This window comes from Juglans microcarpa x Juglans regia, chromosome 7S, assembly GCF_004785595.1.
Source record: "Juglans microcarpa x Juglans regia isolate MS1-56 chromosome 7S, Jm3101_v1.0, whole genome shotgun sequence".
Classification (NCBI taxonomy): domain Eukaryota; kingdom Viridiplantae; phylum Streptophyta; class Magnoliopsida; order Fagales; family Juglandaceae; genus Juglans; species Juglans microcarpa x Juglans regia.
Window position 1 is genome coordinate 21,414,932 of NC_054607.1, and position 19,296 is coordinate 21,434,227.

At 34.3% G+C, this 19,296-nt stretch overlaps 1 protein-coding gene and 1 pseudogene across 1 annotated transcript; both read right to left on the reverse strand.

Annotated features, from left to right (window-relative positions):
- Positions 1-7,283: 7,283 nt before the first annotated feature.
- LOC121241725 (dirigent protein 22-like) lies at positions 7,284-8,137 on the reverse strand. The gene has a single exon (XM_041139615.1). The coding sequence runs from the start codon at positions 8,054-8,056 to the stop codon at positions 7,490-7,492; it is 567 nt and encodes a 188-aa protein (XP_040995549.1). The 5' UTR covers positions 8,057-8,137; the 3' UTR covers positions 7,284-7,489.
- Positions 8,138-10,339: 2,202 nt separating this feature from the next.
- On the reverse strand, positions 10,340-11,428 carry LOC121241702 (annotated as a pseudogene).
- Between the last annotated feature and the right edge of the window lie 7,868 nt (positions 11,429-19,296).

Sequence of the window (19,296 nt, forward strand, 5' to 3'; positions counted from 1 at the left end):
CACGCACCGTTTTGTAGTAGAGTCTTTTTAATAGAGTCTGTAAACGCAGCGTTTGGTATTTAATCCTAATGGTGCGTGCATCTGTCATATGGGTTTTTCTACTGTCAGGGTCAACTTAGTTATTCTCAATTCTGTTAGGAAAAGAGAGCATCTTAAGGCACGGAAGGGTGAGTGGGAAGGCATCTGAACAATCTGAAAAAGAATTACTCTGTAGTGGTTATTTCATCTTGGAGGTTAGGGGGCCCTCGAAGTTACTCCCGTAGCAATTCCATTGTCATCGTCCTTTCTAGCAATTCTTCATACATTTGGCATGCACTTTGATTTATCATTACAGCAACCATATTCCACCATTTCCACCATCTACCCAATACACAACAACACACAAACAAGCCTAATATCCACAACTATCAAGGGTCTTAACAGTTTCCATTCAAAATGAACAATTATGACTACAATTACTGACTCATACTACAATTATTGACTAATACTATATTAAAAAAATTGATGAAAATTTATATCATGCTACACCATAAGACTACAAAATACCTCATGATATATTTTACATATTTCCAATTTATTTTATATTGAAAGTGATTTCATAGATTTTTTTTGTTGTTATAGTAGTAGGCATAACCAATCATATTGGTCAAACGGCGGGCCTGGATGAGCTGTTGACTCAAATCTTGAGTTTGATTTCACACTTCAGATTTTTTCTGGATTAATACCAATACACTATTATGATGGGTGTAGTAATTTATTCGGGAAGAGCCTTGTCTTGGTGAACTTTCACATCATCAAAAAAATAATTAAAATTAAACAAAAGCACCATCCAAAATAATGAATACACATGTGCATGGGTTGTATGCCAGTATCTTGGTATTGCTTTGAGTTAGAGTAGATGCAAGCAAATTAATTCAGTTTAGCTAAAGAGGATTAGATGCAAGCACTCTGTTAACACTTCCTATCCTATCTTTTGTGTGTGTGTGTATATATATATATATATATATATATATATTTATATGTATGTATGTATGTAGATCAATACTTCAACTCTTCCTCTACTATCTTTTGTGCTATTTTATTAATAGAAAATGTCTTCTTGTTATTGATGGTCTACATCCTTCATGTGTTGTTGTTTTGTATCTTTCATAAACTTTTTAATTGAGTTTGATTGAGTTCCATTGTTTTTCTTTTTTCGGTTTTTTGGATCAATGGAGAGAAGATAAGGAACTTATGACGATAGATACCTCAAGTTTACCTCTAATGCAGCAAAGAATATTTCCATAGCAACCAATTGAAAATACTTGAGAAGCAAAGGTCTAGAAAGCCATGACTGGGTGGTGTATGGGCTGCAAATAAACATTTTTTGAAAGGTAACAATGCAGCCACTTTTGGGAATATTCTTTTGATAGTTTTTTGTATAGAACATAGTACAAACTTGAAGCCACAAATTCAGCCACATTTAGAAGTTCTAATTTTTTAGTTTTTTGTATAGAACTATGCACAAACCTGAAGCAACAATGCAGCCAGTAGATAGTCTAGATTTTATTTTGTTGGGGGAATTATGATGGTGGTACACTAAAGTGTTGTTGTGAATGGTTTGAGAGTATTATGTGAATGAATAAGCATGAATGAGTATTATGTGAACGAATATATTTGCAATCTGAACTTACTTTATTATAGATTTTGCTTTAATTACTATGTTCAGGATATGACAATGTCTCATTTTATTGATGAAAATGTTTCTTTTCCTTCTTCGACAATGTGAAAGAGACATACTGGATGTGTTTTTCTCTTCATTTTATGCTTCTATACAATATTGTTTGAAGTGATTGAATCCGTTGAGTCATGGTGGATTTTGTTGACTTGGTGATCTAGCTGATTGCTATAGTACTTTCTTTACCATACTGCATCCAAATACTTGTTACCCTTGAAGATTAATTTCTTGAGTAATGCTTCATAAAGTCGTGGAATGCGCAAGAGTCGTACAGTCACTTTGAAAAATAGTAGAATCAACTATTAAAAAATTAATTTCTTTTCATGTGAATCTCATATTTATTCACTTTTTTCAAAACGACTACACGACGCTTGCACACTTATAACTGCAAGTATCATTTCTCTAATTTCTTTTAAGATGATCATTGTTTATTAGGTAGCACCGGTCATTAAAAGATAATCAAGGACCTTATAGGTACATTAGCATGTTGGAAATATCCCTGTCCACCCTCGCGTCTAAAGAGGCCCAAAGGTTCTTATTTGTGGTGTACCTAGCTATAATTATTCAATTGGATTTGACTAAAAAACAAAACAAAACAATAATATTTTTATTATATAATCTATTCTTTTTATTTTTTGAATTAATTTATATTTTAATTTAATTTATAAATTTAGATTAATTTAAAATAGAACATAATTATATGATATTGTATATGAGAATATATTGCAAATATCAAAAGATATGAGGATATTATTGATAGTTAGAGAAAATATTTGAAATAAATAAAAAAAGATTAAAAACTATAATATTTAAATGATATGAAAAAAAAAATAGATAAACTGATATATGGTATATTGTAAAAATCAGTATGTAAAATAAAAAAAAGTTAATTTTGATAATGTATTTTAAAGAATATGATCAAGAAGCTATTGAGAGTACTCTAAGCTAGCTAGGCTGCACGTTAAATTAGAGTGCAAAAGTTTCATACTATAGATTCAATAATTCATATATCCTACTGAACGTAGTGTGCAAAAGTCCACAGAATATACACAAAAGCACATCTACCCGAATCGTATTATTATTCTTACTTGTTATCTTTTGACCATATATCTGATATACGTTGTATATGTATTCGGGTTGTTCGTGACCCTTTTGCTCACTATTCACTATATCAGCTTGTCCTAATGGCTTCATTCCCGAGATCAAGAACGTCCAGTTTCAGCCCCTCAGAGCAATGGCTCCTATTGACAGCTACAATATGCATTTGTGCATTTCTGGTTCATGTAATTTATGATGCAATAATGGCTTCAGTGTCCGATCTCTTGCAACGTTTGCTGGTTATTTCTCCTCTGTTACTTGTCATTGCTATTCATCGGCTTTCCACAGGCAGGCGTCTTATAAGCCTCCCCATTTCAGGGTCGGAGCCAGGTGCTATCCACCGAGCCGGGGGCTCTCCTTGGGGTGTAACCTTTGTACTTGTACTGATTTTCTTTCTCATATCCCACCGAACTTCCTTGCATGGTCTTTGTTATATTTTTATTTTTCTCTTTTATTTTTTTCCATGCATGGTGTGATCTTCCTATATATATATATATATATATATATGTCCATGCAGAAATGTGTATGCTTAGCTTGTATAATGAAGGCTTCTCCAACTTCATTTCATGTCCATGGAACAGGAATTGAGGAGAAGGATTGGCTGCTGCTATATGAAAGTAAACTGTAATCTTGTGTACGTCCAACTTATTTCTTAGAAAGAATAAAAATCGCATTATATATATATTTACTATTTAAAAAGGATTCCCAGAGTTTGGTATCGTCTTTTTTTTATCCCTAAAGTCCTTTTATTAATGAATATTAGGAATCGAAGAAAACAGAATCAATAAGTTATGGAGTTTAATAAAGCAAACGATCGATCTCTGCATACTCTTCATATGCATAAATTTTGTAGTTTTTAAATATTTTCTTCCACGTGGATTGGGTTTGATCAAGAAGTATGGAGTCATATTCCACCAAAAAGTGATGAATTTGGGCTAAAAATGATTTGCAACGAGAAAGAAGGATACCTACCCCGTCCACCTCGATCCCAACGCTCTAGCTTGCTCACCTAGATTGGCCAAACTTGACTTTCAGCTTGAAAATTGGATTTATTGAGTATTACCTCTTTTACATATTTATTTTATTATTTAAGTAAAATTTTTACATTGACTTATGCATATTTGAGACAAAATGATAATAAAATATTATTATTTTATTATTACTAATTTTTTGTTAAAATAAATTTTTTTATATATATTTTACAATTAGCATCCACTATATAAATTTAACATTAATAATACAAATGCAATAATAAAAAATATAATTTTTTTATATACTATATTAAAAATATAATAAAATGAAAAAAATATATATAATATATTATAATAATAAAATGAATGTGCAAGTGAAGATTTGTTGTGATGTTGAAGGAGAGAGAAAATGAAAGGATTGTGAGAGAGAGAGTGAGATGAGAGATAAATAATGATTAAAATATGATTTGTAGAGTGAATAGTAGTTATCTAACTTTGGATAAGAACTGTTTATAAGTAGCTAAATATTTAGATATGTATAAGTCAATGTAAAAGATTTTAGGGTCATATTATGTAAATATGACTTTGCATATGTATATGCATAGATCAATGTTAAAGCTCTTGGTTAGGTTTGGATTGCGAGTTAAAATGAAATTAGTTGATATGAAATTAGAATAAAATATTATTAGAATATTATTTTTTAATATTATTCTTGTTTTAAAATTTAAAAAAATTAAATTTTTATTATATTTTATGTGAGAATTTATAAAAATTATAATCATGCGATAAAATAAAATAAGATGAAATAAGTTGTGGCAAAATTTTTGAGGTGCAAGGGAAATGGTGCATATATAATACCATCCTCTCAAAGGACCCTTCTAGAGTCACCGCAGGGGCTCCCGCTAGTATGGTTTTTTTTGTTTTTTATTTTTATTTTTTGCATATATTTTTTTAATATTTTTTAATATTAAAAAATATTAAAAAAATACAACAATATTAAAAACCATTTTTTAATCAAGAAATTAAAAATAAAAATAAAAAAATCCCAACGGGAGCTCTCAACGGGAACACTAGTATTTTCCCCTCTCAAAATATAACTAATTAATTAAGCCTATTCTATTCTACTCCACTCTACTACATTTATTGTATCACTCGGAAAGCAGTGGACTATTATAAAGAGCTTTAACATGCACTCTCCGTTTCCACCAGAACTAAACATGACCTTTTTTTTAATGTGCAAGTCCATCTCTACAGCACAAAGTACATTTTAAGCATTCTAGTTTCACCTACTCACATCATACTTCTCCACTTCTCTTAAATCTGCCCTACGTACTACCAATAAGCTCACCAGTTTTAATATATATTGATCATTGGATGATTATAAATTAAATAATAAAAAAAAAACATAACAGTAGGGACTTGTAATGTTTACATAGACAGAAATTTTTTACCTAACGAGTTCTGTCTTTCTAAAAGCTTTTTGAGTAATTTGAAATAAGAGAAATGATAGTTGCAATTGTGAATATGCTAACGCCGCACAATCATTTTAAAAAAATGAATAAATACTATACCTACATGGAAAAAAAAAATTAATAGTAAATCTTATTTTTTTTCAAAGTGAGTACTGTATGACGCTTTCGTACTCCACGACTATATGTAGTATTACTTATAATAAAACCATCTTATACAGCACACGACTATGACATTAATGTATGCTCTATGCATCATGACTTATATTATATATTGGAGTATCCATCGTGGGTACCATGGAATCATCCAAATTAGGTTGTGCACTTATCACATGTTCTACTTGCAATTTTGAAAATTCCGTCCTTTAAACAATTTATTTATTAAAAATGTTGTTTAGATTGAGAAAGCTTTTCAGACTTGTTTTTATAAAAATTTGAAAAAGTTGGGGGACTTATTAGAAATTATTTTTAGGAAGAATATTTTTATGGGACAAATATCTACTTATACCTTGATAATTGAAATTCTGTTTATATGAAAGTCGTTTGAATTGAGAGTATGCAAACTTATAGGAAACTCTTGGCTTCAGAACATGATGACCTTATTTTCACAAGGACACCATACACAAGATGAGTTGATCATCGACCGACCGATTGGTTTTTCACACATTAGGCCCGTCCAGGAAAGCCCGAGCCCAAAAGAAGGGATCGGCTTAACCTTCACCAATTCCTCCATAGGATATAAAATAAAATTCCCTAAAGCCCGAATCCATGTAGAATCCATACGTTTTACCATAGAGTAAAGCTACTCTTATTGCTCCCGATCCCGCTATATTTGTTTTTAATTTTTTTAATATATATATTTTTTACTTAGTGATTAAGTAAATATTTTTTAATGATATTATAATTTTTTTATTTTTTCAAAAAAATATTTTACAGTGTTAAAAAAATATATATATAAAAAAGCAAAATAAAAAAATATAATATTTTATACTTAACGGTGACTCCCAACGGAATTGGAAGCGGTGGCCGTAGAGCCACCCTTTACCATAACACCAAGGAAAATGATAGGGTGAGCGAATATGGTTGTCTCTCAATTACTGATTGTGTATTTTAAATTTTTTTTAATGTTTAAAAAGGTGACTATTAGTGATTTTTTGTATTTTTTAAAAATATTTTAAAATGTTTAAAAAATATATATTTTTTTAAAATGCAATTACACTTATCGGTAGTCGGAGCACCATCTTTGGTCCCTAGCAGCTAGCGTCGACCTAACACCAATATATTATAAGAGTTATTATTTTGTGGAAAAGCAACGTATCAATTGAAATATCAATATGGGTGGTGCTAGAGCTACCAGTAAAAGGTAATGAATTTGGTACTGATAATGTAAATTTTTTTTGTTTCTTTTTTAAAAGAATTTTTATGAATTTTAAAAAAATTCAAAAAAATAAAAAACACAAATTACAATACTAAAAAATAAGCAAACACAAATCTTGAAAAAAAAATAATGTTAGATACAATTATGCGTTGTGCAAACACCGTATACTCTTTTTAAAAATGAGTATTGGGTTTTTTTTTTTTTATGTAAGACTTATATTTATTTATTTTTTTCAAAATAGTAATGATATACCCACAATATATTGCACAACATATTGCACAACAATGTTATAAAATAAGATATTTTTGTAAAATTATGTTACTTTTATAATATGTTTTTATAAAAATACTTCTTATTTAAAATATAATTGTGTAAAGTATTGTAAAACATATTATATGTAAATCATTTTCCTTTTCAAAAATAGTATGCAACGTTTGCACATTGTATGTCTACAAACATCATTTATATATATATATATATATATATATATATATATATATATATTATATATCCAACGACCTTTGACAGCAAAGCTAACCATGGTCGAAAGCCGGGGCAGAAAGGCAGTCAGCATATGCATTTCTAAACAACCACACCTTCGAATATTAATCATGTCGCGTTTCACAGAATAATTGCGCAGAGACTTGAGATTTTTAGACTGAAATTCCGCAATGCATGTCTACTTGCATATATAATATTTATGAAAGTATATTATACGGTCCACGTTTAAATTTCTAGTAATACAAAATACCACAAAACCAGCTCCACTTATCTTAAGGCTATCAAAAGTGGGAACACAATCATCAAACGATAGCAAAATGGTGAAAAAAAACAAGGGGCAATGAGGTCAAGAACATCAATAATGGAAGACGTAGACATTGTACTCAAGTACAGCGTCATTGGTCTTGGGATCGTACGAATGCGTGGTGACCTCAGCATACCCCCTAGCGAACCTGAACAGCCTGCTGCCTCCGATCACCGGCATCTCCCTCACCCTGCTGCTGCCACCGTTGTTCCTCCCTAGTATGCTGAGTGTGCTGCCATTATATTTTCCTTCAATGAATGCAAAGTTCATAACCATTAAGAAAGCAACCTCTTGTTGTGCAGCAGACGCATAAAATCCTTGTGCCTTTCCCACTGTTTTGGAGCTTGATTTGGGCCCTAAGGTTAATGGATTATCGATCATCGTTATTTGACCAAATAGCGTTGCTGATTTATTGGAGGGTGGCACTACTTGGACAGCAGTAGGATTGTGGCCACCAACGATGTCATGAAAATAGAACCGGAAGTGGCTGAGCTTTTCTTTCTTCAGCCCGAGTAGCTTCCTGTCTAGGGGACTTCCAAAGCGTTGTTCTTCTCCTAAAACCGAGATAGTGGTGAAGGAAGCGATTATAAGGAAGAAAATGATCAATTTGGAAGCCATGGCTGCTGGAAGAACTCTTGCTAGCAATGGGAACTTAAAATGTAATTACTAATTCTTAATGGTAGCAAATGGTACTAGGATCATGTGTATATTTATAAATTAAGTGAATTGTGGTGTACTTCACCCGACACAAGCATGCAGCCGCCTCATGATGTATTCTCTATGGTCACATGTTGAAAAAGGGAGCCAGGTTAGCCGGTCAATTTGGGCAACCTTGTTCTCATCTTCTGGAAGCTTGATCATGTCATCCAACTGCTGCTTGACAATTCCAAATCTCTTACTTTTTCTTGTTTTTAATCTAAAATCTTTGTTGGTGAGTCGCGTTCAAAGTAAGGAAGCCATCATGCATGTTCCTTCGCGCATAAAACAGAGAGGAAAAGAGATGGGAATGCATGGGTCCTGCATGCATTAATTACACGACGGATGCTTGACTCTCGATCCCAAGATTGGAAGCTGTTCTGAAAGGTAATATGCTGTTGACTAATCCATATATGCCGAGTCGTTAAGAAATGACTTTTCAATATGGGTTTTTTTATATTTATATTTTTTAATTTGACTGGTCATTACTGTATCTCTAACTTTATTATACTGAATATTAATATTCATGTATTTGTGAAATTCTCAAGTCCTCATGATCATGTCTTATAGTTTGAGGTGAAAAATATAACTTAAGAAGATGGGTCTAGAATAGTACGTACTATGACCACAATGGACAGATGTTGTCTAGTTGAGTGGTTTTTTATTGTATATCTTCTTAGGAAACTACATATAATTCTCGAATTATCATACATTAATAGATAATTTGATACCCAAACTTTAATTTTGGCAACTAATACCTTATTTTGAGATTTACTTGTGACCCGACCCGTTTATTGACATTTAACAGTTAAGATTGTATTTTGTTACTTATTTTATTGTCCATCTTAATAGATAGAATATCTCAATAAATATGTAAATTATATTTAAAATTTTAAATTGAGATGTACTTAAGTGTCAAACTAATTGGTAGTTTGGGAGTCACATTATTTTAAGTACTATCTATAATTTTGGGTCCTATTAATCCATGTCAACATCATCTTCATCTTGAATTAACTTCTAAAATCTACTTGAACTTTTCTTACAATGTATTACCATTGTGAGGGGAGTTATCCCCTGGGATAGAGCAGGAGAAGGACTTGAGCTTGAGTCCAATGATAAGGCTTGGGTTGGGCTCAGCCAGTCCAAGAGGCCCAAGAAAAGGAATGACTAGGCAAAATGCAATGACAGAAGGATGACAGGAAGAATAGTCTAACACCCTTACTGGTCGACAAACAAGGACATCTCCTGACCTTGAACCTTGGCACCCAGACATGTCAGAGAGGCAGGTATGCCTGACTGAGGTCACGCCGCATTAAAGGGATGGAGGGAGCCACGCTAAGAAGGGGAGCCACGCCGCATTTAATGCGTCCTGAGGCTTGGCACGCCACAACGTTAATCCTAGATGTCAGAGGCAACTACCATCAAGCTTGACTGGTTTGCGGTGCGACAGGTAAGTAGGAGAGACATCTGACCACATACGAAACAACATGCCCACTACCGCACCATCAGAGTCAGCCAACTAGTATAAATAAACCCCCCCCCCCTCTCGACGATCGGGAGAGGGTTCACACTCTTATATCCTTCTACTTTCATTCTTCTTAAGCAAGTATTTTCTCTCTTCATCTCTTACCTTGAACCAACTCGAGCGTCCAAGGTACCAAGGCTCCCGAGCCCTCTATTCTCCATCTTAGCATGAACTAGATCCAAGCTCAACAGCTTGGAGTTGCCCAGGCCGTAAAACACGACATCAACAAGCATTGTGTCTAATACATGTCTTTAGGTTTTAATTTATAACTGACGCCTTTTTTATTGTTTACAAAATATTCATAAAGAGGATTATATTTATAGTTCTTATTGATGGAGTAACTTTGGCAAACTATAAAATGACTCTTATTATGATATTCATAAGGATGAAGTGGAGATCCTCACTTTCAGCTCTTACAGTCTACTCTTTACGGCCAGTTGTTTTTTTTTTTTTTTTAAAGTACGGCCAGTTGTTAACTTGTTAGAAAACTCCACTGTCAATTTTGTGGATTATATACACCTTTTTAAACGGTAAAGATAACATGCATTATTCTCTGCAAAAGCAGTCTTATCCTCTGCCTTTTACTTTCTTTTTTCTCTTTTTGATTGTCGGTACCCTATCCCTTTCTTTTTTGTTCTTAATTGATATCCAATATATAAATTTGCTTTAAAAGAAATATATAAATTAAGCTGTGGACGACTGCAGGCTGATGTCCAAGATATGACATGATTTAGAATGGAAGCACGGTGGAATTCACAAAAAAAATAGAAATCAAGCATTTTCGATCTGAAGATGTTTAATTAAATACATGTATGAAAAGTCTTCGTAACACATTAATTTATTTTAAACAGTATTAAAAAACGATTAGAGAAAAAAAAAAACAGTATTAAAAAACGAAAAATCAAACCAACCCCCACACGGCTGAAAAGCAGTCAAAACTGACCAACATACAGGAAAAAGACATCACTCTAAACAACGCAGCATCATCGAATATACCGGCCGGCCGACCCCAAAATGCCAAGAGGCTAAAGAGCGTCAATAATGCAATACATAGACATTGTACTCAACTACGGCATCCAACGTGTTGAGATCAAACATGTGTGTCTTGATCTCGGCATAACCTCTTGCAAACCGGAAAAGGCCAGTGCCACTGATCACCGGCAACTCCCTCACTGGGTTGAAGAGTGGGTTCCTCCTAGGATGGTGATGGTGCTGCCATTGTACTTTCCTTCAGTGAATACGAAGTTCATGACCATTAATAGGTCAAGGTCCTTTTGTGAGGCTGAGGCATAAAACCCTTGTGCCCTTCCAATCAATTTGGAGGTAATGTTGGTTCCCAAGGTTAAAGGGTCATCAATCATCCTTACTGTACCAAAGGCTGTAGATGAGTTTTTGGGTGGAGGCACGACCAGGACAGCAGTGGGATTAGGACCACTCACGATGTCATGCCAGTAGAAATGGAAGTGGCTGAGCTTTTGTTTCTTTAGCCCAAGCAGCTTAGGGTCTAGGCTCCTTGCATAGCTCTGGTCTTCTGCGGTGGCAGAAATTGTAGAGAAGGAAGAGAGGAGATAGAAAATTATGAGAGGACAAACCAAGATGGGAAGAAGTCTAGCCATGAGAAACTATCTATGTAGGTAGTAAGTAATGACAAATGAATTGGACTTGGGTTGTATGTATGTGTGTGTGTGTGTATATATATATATATATATATATATATATATATATTTAGAGGGAGTTGTGCATCTAGGCGGCAAAACTTGACCGTGTATTTACCAACCCACAAAGTAGATTATTCAATCAAATTTGGTTAACCTACTTCAGGAAGGTCCTATTAATAATGTCTCTAATTTATTGCTTATTAAAATGTCATCTTTGAGACAAATACAACCTAGGTGAACCGACCATGAATGTTCACTTCCTTCTCCTATCCTGTTACAAAAAGAAGATACGATATCTCAAAAGCCAGTATTTGATAAAGGTCAGCCTTCTCCACGTTCAAGGTTCGGCTTGTCCTTTACGTTCAATTGAAAATGAGTCGTCTGAACACATGATTCGAGTTCCCATGGTTTAATTTATATACATCTATTTGCTGCCGACTCAATTTTAAAAACGGGTGTATTGCACTTAACCCGGCCGGTGTTGCGCTAAAAGTTAAATCTTGAGAATCGTCATGCATGATTGCTTTCTCTTGTTTGCAGCATATATCCGACTTACATAGCCACAACAGTACTAGACGAACCACCTCCACCAGCAGATGCTTAATTGGAAAATTAATTTCATTTTTTTGCTGTTAAGACAGCATTCCTCTGTGATTGCATTTGCTACCATATTCACGCACGCCTGAGCTGATGAATATATGTTCGTCAAATGATCCCAATATATCAGAGAAGCCTATGCAGCACCATGTTGCACAAAGTTGTAGAATTTCGGCTGACAAGCTCGTTTGGATAGTGAGATGAGATAGTTTTAGATAAGTTAATAAATTAATAAAATATTATTATAATAATATTTTTATTATTATTATTATTTTAAAATTTGAAATAGTCGAATTGTTTATTATATTTTGTGTGAAAATTTGAGAAAATTATAATGATAAGATGAGATGAAACTATCTCTGAATCCAAACAGAGATGATTTGGATTTGAATAATTAATTTCTAAATTAGGAGGATTTTTTTTCTCATTTGTTGAAGTTAGGAGGATGATTTCAATAGATCTCGTTCACTTAAAGTTAATTATTTCATTATATTTAGCTTTACATTCTACAATTCGTGATGAAAAATACAGTTTAGTTTTTTGTCTGGCTTATATATCTTCTTTTCTGTGTCTCTGTTTTTTATTGTTGGTACCCTAACCCCTTTTTTAATGTTATCTTAATTGATATCCAATTATATATTGATTAGCTTTAACGTAAATAAATAAATAAAGTTGATGACTCGCTGCTATTCGCCAAAAACGCATTCTTCGCTTCTTCTGCCATAGTTTGAGTCGGTAGGTGGCCGTCCGGAGTAGCAGTTTCTTTATTAATTAACATGACATGATTAGAATAGAATGGAAGCATGGTGGAAACCACACAAAATAAAAACTATACAACTTCAGCAAATGTTAAAACCTAGATCCCACACGGGTTATTATTCAAAAGTGACCAACATACAGGAAAATATTTCACCCTAAAACAAGCAGAGCATTATCGAATATAACGGACCCCAAAAGGTCAAGAGACTAAAGAGCATCAATAATGCAACACATAGAAACTGTACTCAACTACGGCATCCAATGTCTTGAGATCAAATACGTGAGTCCAAATCTCAGCATAACCTCTTGCAAACCGGAAAAGGCCGGTGCCGCAATCACCGACAACTCCCTCTCACTTGGTTGAAGACTGGGTTCTGTTAGAAATTAAGAGCAAAAAGAGATTGAAAATGGCAAACAATGAGGCGATTGTTAATCTGCATCTTAGATAAATATTATCTCAGCCCACTCACGAATTGAGTTCTGCAAAAGAGAATCTGGCAAGTATGTCATCAGGATACAATATTGTTTATATAGTATGTAGATTGCAAATTCTAAACACTAATCTTAGAACAAATAGATGTAATGGCAGAGTTGTAATCTTTCATTTGAATTTAAATAACATAGTTTCTATCAGAAATGTGTGAAGTAACTATCATTGACATTTAATAATAACTGTCAAAAAAGTTGAAAAAATGCATCATTTCGTTTGAATTAAAACCATTCTGTCACTTGCGACGATGCATAAGTGCTAAGTGCATCTATGTGTCGCTCGCGTGTGCATGCATGCGGTAAGTGCTTCGCATTGGGTGATACTACTATTGTGTGTCCACCCTTATATTCCAATTTATGTATTGTGAAACTCATTCACTTATAAACCACTTAAAGTTTGCTTGTCTTTCCAATGTTGGACTTATAAAAAATCACATTGGAGTGAAACTTCAAGAGAAGTCAAAGTCAAATTGGAGGAAATATTTGAAATAATCCAACATTCCCCCACTTAATTCAAATAATAAATAATATTTTTTTTTTAATGTTGCTATTACAATTATATGTTGACACTTAAATGTAAGTACCTGTTGAGTTTGAATTCCCATGTAGTGTATGATTCTCAAAGCTTTATCAATATAATAGTAGACATGATGTCCTTGAACTATCATATCATGTGATAAAATCGGAAAACCAACACATGTCAACACATATCTCTATTGTTCTTTATAGCCGTGCATTAAAGGTCATACGCGTTATCCCAACTTCATGAGTGCTATAGGCGATTTACCAAATCCGACGAAATTGGCTTGACTTTTCACTCACATAGGTAGAGTTCTTCTAAGTACTCCTGCATAAAAACACCTTTTATGCGAACTCACCAAGAGTTACGCTCAACCTTTCCTTTTCTTTGCAGGACTAACACTAAATAATAAGTTTTTTTATATATATGATGGTCTAATTCAATGTTATTACCATCACTAATAAGACTTTATTTTTTCCATTGAACCTAGAATTTAGAATTCCAAATCTAGGTTGGGTTGCCATCTTTTAGTGATTTATTCCATAGGTTTTAGACCCATCTCAATCGATATCTTACGAATCAGATCCTTATTTAGGCCCTTATTAGAGGATTTGCCAAGTTTGTACTTGACTTTACATAGTCTTCTGTGATTATGTCTTCTTCCAACAATTGTTTCACAGTATTATATATATCGAAGACTTATATGTCTTGATTTTCCATTGTATGTGTAATACCCAGGCCCGCGGAGGAGCACATGGCGTCGTTTACGTAGGTAAGATTTTTTTTTTTTTTCTGGTTCTCTTTTCCCCACCCCCGATGGTTTTCCTTTCCCCTTTCCTCTTGCTTTTCAGTTTTCTCTGCATCTGATTTCCTCCCATGTTGTTGTAACCTCCACCCCAGCCTCATTCAAACACCCCACTCAAACCCCATTCCATAATTGACCTCTTCATCCATGGGTTTCATCTTCCCCAAAGGTATTCCCTCTCCTCTCATCATCGTTCAGTCTGATGCCATTCTCCATAGACATTAGTAAAGATCTCATCTACCATCTCCCCATTTTACGCCAGCCTCCACCACTGCCAACCAGTCTTTATAACTACTTCTCCACTTTCAGCAGCCCCAAAACAGCGCAACAAACCTCCATCTCAGACAACCACCCTCAACCCTTCTATCACCTAGGTTAAGACACTACACCACCATAGTGTCGGTTGCACCACCATGGAAACCACCGTAGGTCTTGGTCGTCCCTTTCAGCAAGTCGAGTTACACCACACCAAAATCAAACTGAGCCCATCACGTATGCATGACCCACTTGAGTTCATCGCGAGGCAACCCATCAGACACAACCACCACCACCGTGACTCCCTCTGATACGCTTCACCCCCCCCCCCCCCCCACCCCCCCCCCCCCCCACCCCCAAACACACGGCATCAAGCCGTTAGCCTCACACCTTAAACCCTTTGTCCTCCACCGTGAAAGACACTGCGATTCAACCTGTGTGCACCATAAAGGAACGGTTTTAGCCACCTCCTCTATGCATAACCAACGTTCACCTTAGCTTACCAGCAAAGCCACACCGCGAACTCCAATCTCCACCATCACCCAGCCATCAAAAACCACCACAAGCGGTGCTTTGTTTGCAGCACACCAAAACAAGGGAAGTATTTTCCCCCACCATGAGTGACTACTCAGCCACCCCATGGCACCAGCCCCACCCCGTCGTCGCCACCTGCACACAAAGTGCCGCCGAGCACCTCAACCACCCAAGTCACCGCTCGCTCTCTTCAGTAAGTTCACGACATGCACCACAGCCTCCTCTTCGTATCTATTTGTCCTCACCGTTCTCTCTCTCATCACTCTCTCTCCTCTCAGTGCGCAACCACCCAGCTCGTCGAAGTATGCACCCCAGCCGCCTAGACCCATCGTGGCTCCTTCTCTCTTGGTATGTCTTTGCTGCTTGCTACCCACAACGATGCTAGGTTAGTTTTATTTAAAGTGTTGATTTGTTTAACTTTTCCTAATCCCCTAAGGCCTTTGCCTACAATATGGTACTTTTTTTTATTAAATTACACTTAAACTCTTTGAGTTATAAGCCAAAGTTGTGTTTCTATTTGGATGTAGTTCTCCACTATAGGCTGCATAGGTTTATGGGTCACGACTTGATACCATGTTTTATTGTGTATATTTGGGGTTGAGATCATGTTTTTGCATGGAAAAGTTTGTAAGATCAATTTACGGAGTAATATGATCATAGGATTAAATCGTGTATTGGTTTGGAGAAATCATGTGAAAATCAAAATTAGTCAATATTTTAGAGTTTCAATGATTTTTAGACATTAAGGAAAAATATAGAATTTTACATCTCCGGTTTTAATTATCAAGTACGTGTTCGAATGGAAATTTACGGAAATTACATTATTATTTTTATAGGTGACGATTGATTTTCATTCAGTACTGTTATGAAAAAATTTCTAAAAGGTTAAAAAGTCCAGGTAAGCGAGGTTTCTATACTAGACTTTACATGAATTGTTTAGACTGAGGTTGATTTACTGAAAATTTTTCATATTTTGTTATGAAATGAGAACTTGAAAAAAAAACATCGGTCGTTTATTTGTATTTCTCATGAAATCTATACAAAAGAGGAAAAATATTTTATGACATGCATTATGTAGACATGAGTTTTATTTTGTCATGTTGTCGCTGAAATCTGAAAAAAGAATGATATTGAAAATCTGAAAAATTGTGCATTGATTTAGAATGATGCTCTGACTTTTGTTTCAATATATGAGAATGATCTGAATATGTTTTGATACTATGTTTTGTTTTGATATGGCATCTGAAAACCTTTGGCATGGTGTACTAATTTTGCATCTGACTCTATCTCTGCTCTGTTATGCTCTATTGTGCTCTGCTCTGTTTGGGTTAATACCAACTTCTCTGTCTCTGAGTACACCCACTTTGAAAACAAAGTGGTTTTATATGGTCTTTCCTGTGTGTACACTCGGGCTCCTAGAAGAATAAGGGAAAGATTTCACCTCTATTTCTGCTCAACTTGGCCACAAGGATAGCACAACCATACCACAAGGGTTAAATATGGTCTCTTCTCTGTGAGATACTCTGTTTTAATGTGATGATGATGCTCAGGTTATGTTATACCAAAGTACTCTAGGTTTTATGTATCTTAAAACCATCACTCTATTACGTTTGAAAACATGTTTTTTTTCTGCATGATATCTAGAAAATATTTTGTTTGGCATATTGTACTTTGTAAATGTTCATGTTTGCACGCTAGTATATCTCATTTGCTTACTGAGTTGTTGATAATTCACTCCTTATCTCTACAACATTTTTTCGATATTTTGGATACTTCAGCGGAAGTTCAAGAATAGTTGTATGGATAAGGCTATATGAGTATAATGTATTAAATACAAAAAGGGTACTTGTCGTTGGAGAATTTTATTTAGTAGTTTTGTTTTGCTCTATTGACGTTATACTTTACCAACTTTGGGAAAGTTGGTATTTATTTGAAATTTTGTCGTATTCTTAGTTAATTATTTTGTAGTAATTGGTTTAAAAACAATGAGGTCTACGAGTAATTGAGGAATTCGAGTTTATACTTGTATTGTGAAGATATAATTTTAATTGTTAAGAAGTAACTCTCCGACCCATCCGAGACCGAGGCGTTACACTATGACTTGCTATACACTCTTGACAACGTGGTTTGACTATCACAATGTAAGAAAATAGGAGGCATTGGACTTGGCCACATAGGAAAGCCTATTAAGAGGTTTCTCAACCATTCGGCCTCTTTTCTAGCAGCTCTAAAAGCCACTAACTCAGACTCCATAGGTGAGTGAGTTATGCAAGTTTATTTCTTGGATTCTCATGAGATGGCCGTGCCACCAAGGGTGAACACCCACCCACTTGTAGATTTAGATCCATCATCCACACAGTTCAAGTTAGCGTCACTAAAACCCTCAATTACAAATAGATATCCTCCATAATATAGAGCATAGGACTTAATTCATTTTAAATAACACAAAACAATGGAAACTGTTTTCCAATGTTCCACGTTGTATATACTCAATTTGCCCACAGCAAAAGCTATGTCTGGGTGTGTGCACATACTTCCAATAATACTAGAATATTCTAGTTGTAACATACATCGATATTTATTTGTTTCAAGCTTCAAAGCAGGGTTATATGGAACACGAGATGTTTTTTCAAGTAAATGATTAAATTTACTCAAAACTTTATCAATGTAATGGCAATTGTGAGAGTCAATGGAGAGATTAGGATAGACAAGATTCTTGGAGCAATAAGGTTGGAAACTCTTACAATTTTACCTCAATCAATGGAGAGATGTTGATGAGGGATATTGGAGCTATAACGGCAACTAATTCAAACCAAGATAGTAATCCAACAGATAAGGAATGCACATAAGTTGTCAACCAGATTTATGAGGAGCATATCAGTCGGCAGATTTTATGAGTTTTATTGTTTTTTTTTTTTTTTTGTTTCCATCTTGATCTGATGTATTCATATTTAAATACATGCATTTGTATCGCATTTGTGTTCACATTGCCATTAACAGAAATAAAATCATTTCTTTTCAAAAAACTCCTTATCTTTTTTCTTTATGGTATCAGAGCCAGGTTTAAGATGAATGAGGATCCACAATACTTATCCCGTGATAAAGACCATAAAAAAAATACTAGCTTGCACGTGAAGGAAGGTGTTGAGGAATAATCTCACATTGTCTGTGGACATGGTCTTGGGCATGTTTATAAGGAATGGAGAATCATCTCTTGTAGAATCGATTTTATGAGATGAGTTAGGTCCATAAATTTCTTCACAAGCTTCTTACATAGCCATGATGCTCTGCGGTGGCCGACATTGTGGAGAAGGAATTAGAGCGGGGTAGTAAATGATGAAGGGGGAAACCAAGATGGGAAGAAGTCTAGCCATGGGAAGCTCTCTAATCCTATCCGGGTAGTAAGTTATGACAAAGAAATGGAATAGGTTGTATGTAATTTATATATAATATAGTGAGTTGTGAATGTTACATACAACTAGCTAGCCCTGTACATAGCAACCCAAAATATGCATGACAACTCACGATTTTGGGCACATGATTTATGTTCAAGTTGTTAAAAAAAATGGAGAAGATTATTGAATCAAATTTGGTTTAATCTACAACTGGAAGGTCCAATTACTAGTACAGTCTCGGCCTTATTGCTGTATAAAATTTTATTTGTGAGACAAATTCAACTTCGATCGGCAAACCCACCAAGCATGTTCCTTTGCCTATATATGTATCCTGTTGGATAGTAAGATGAGATAAATTGATATGTGAATATTAGTAAAATTGTTTAAATTAATATATTTTATAGAGTTTTAAAAAAATGAGAGAGAAAAAGTTAAATAAAAATATTATAAAATTTAAATATTATTTTTATTTTAAAATTTGAAATTTTTTTTAATTGTTTTTGCATTTTGTTTAGAAGTTTAGAAAAGTTGTAATAATTAGATAATAATTAAATGAAAATGTTGAAAACTAGAAATGAAAATATATTTCTACTTGTGGTGTTTGGATATTGAGATGAAATTGAAT

Coding starts and splice junctions, on each gene's coding strand:
- LOC121241725 (XM_041139615.1), bottom strand. CDS start 8,056: ATGGCTTCCAAATTGATCATTTTCTTCCTTATAATCGCTTCCTTCACC.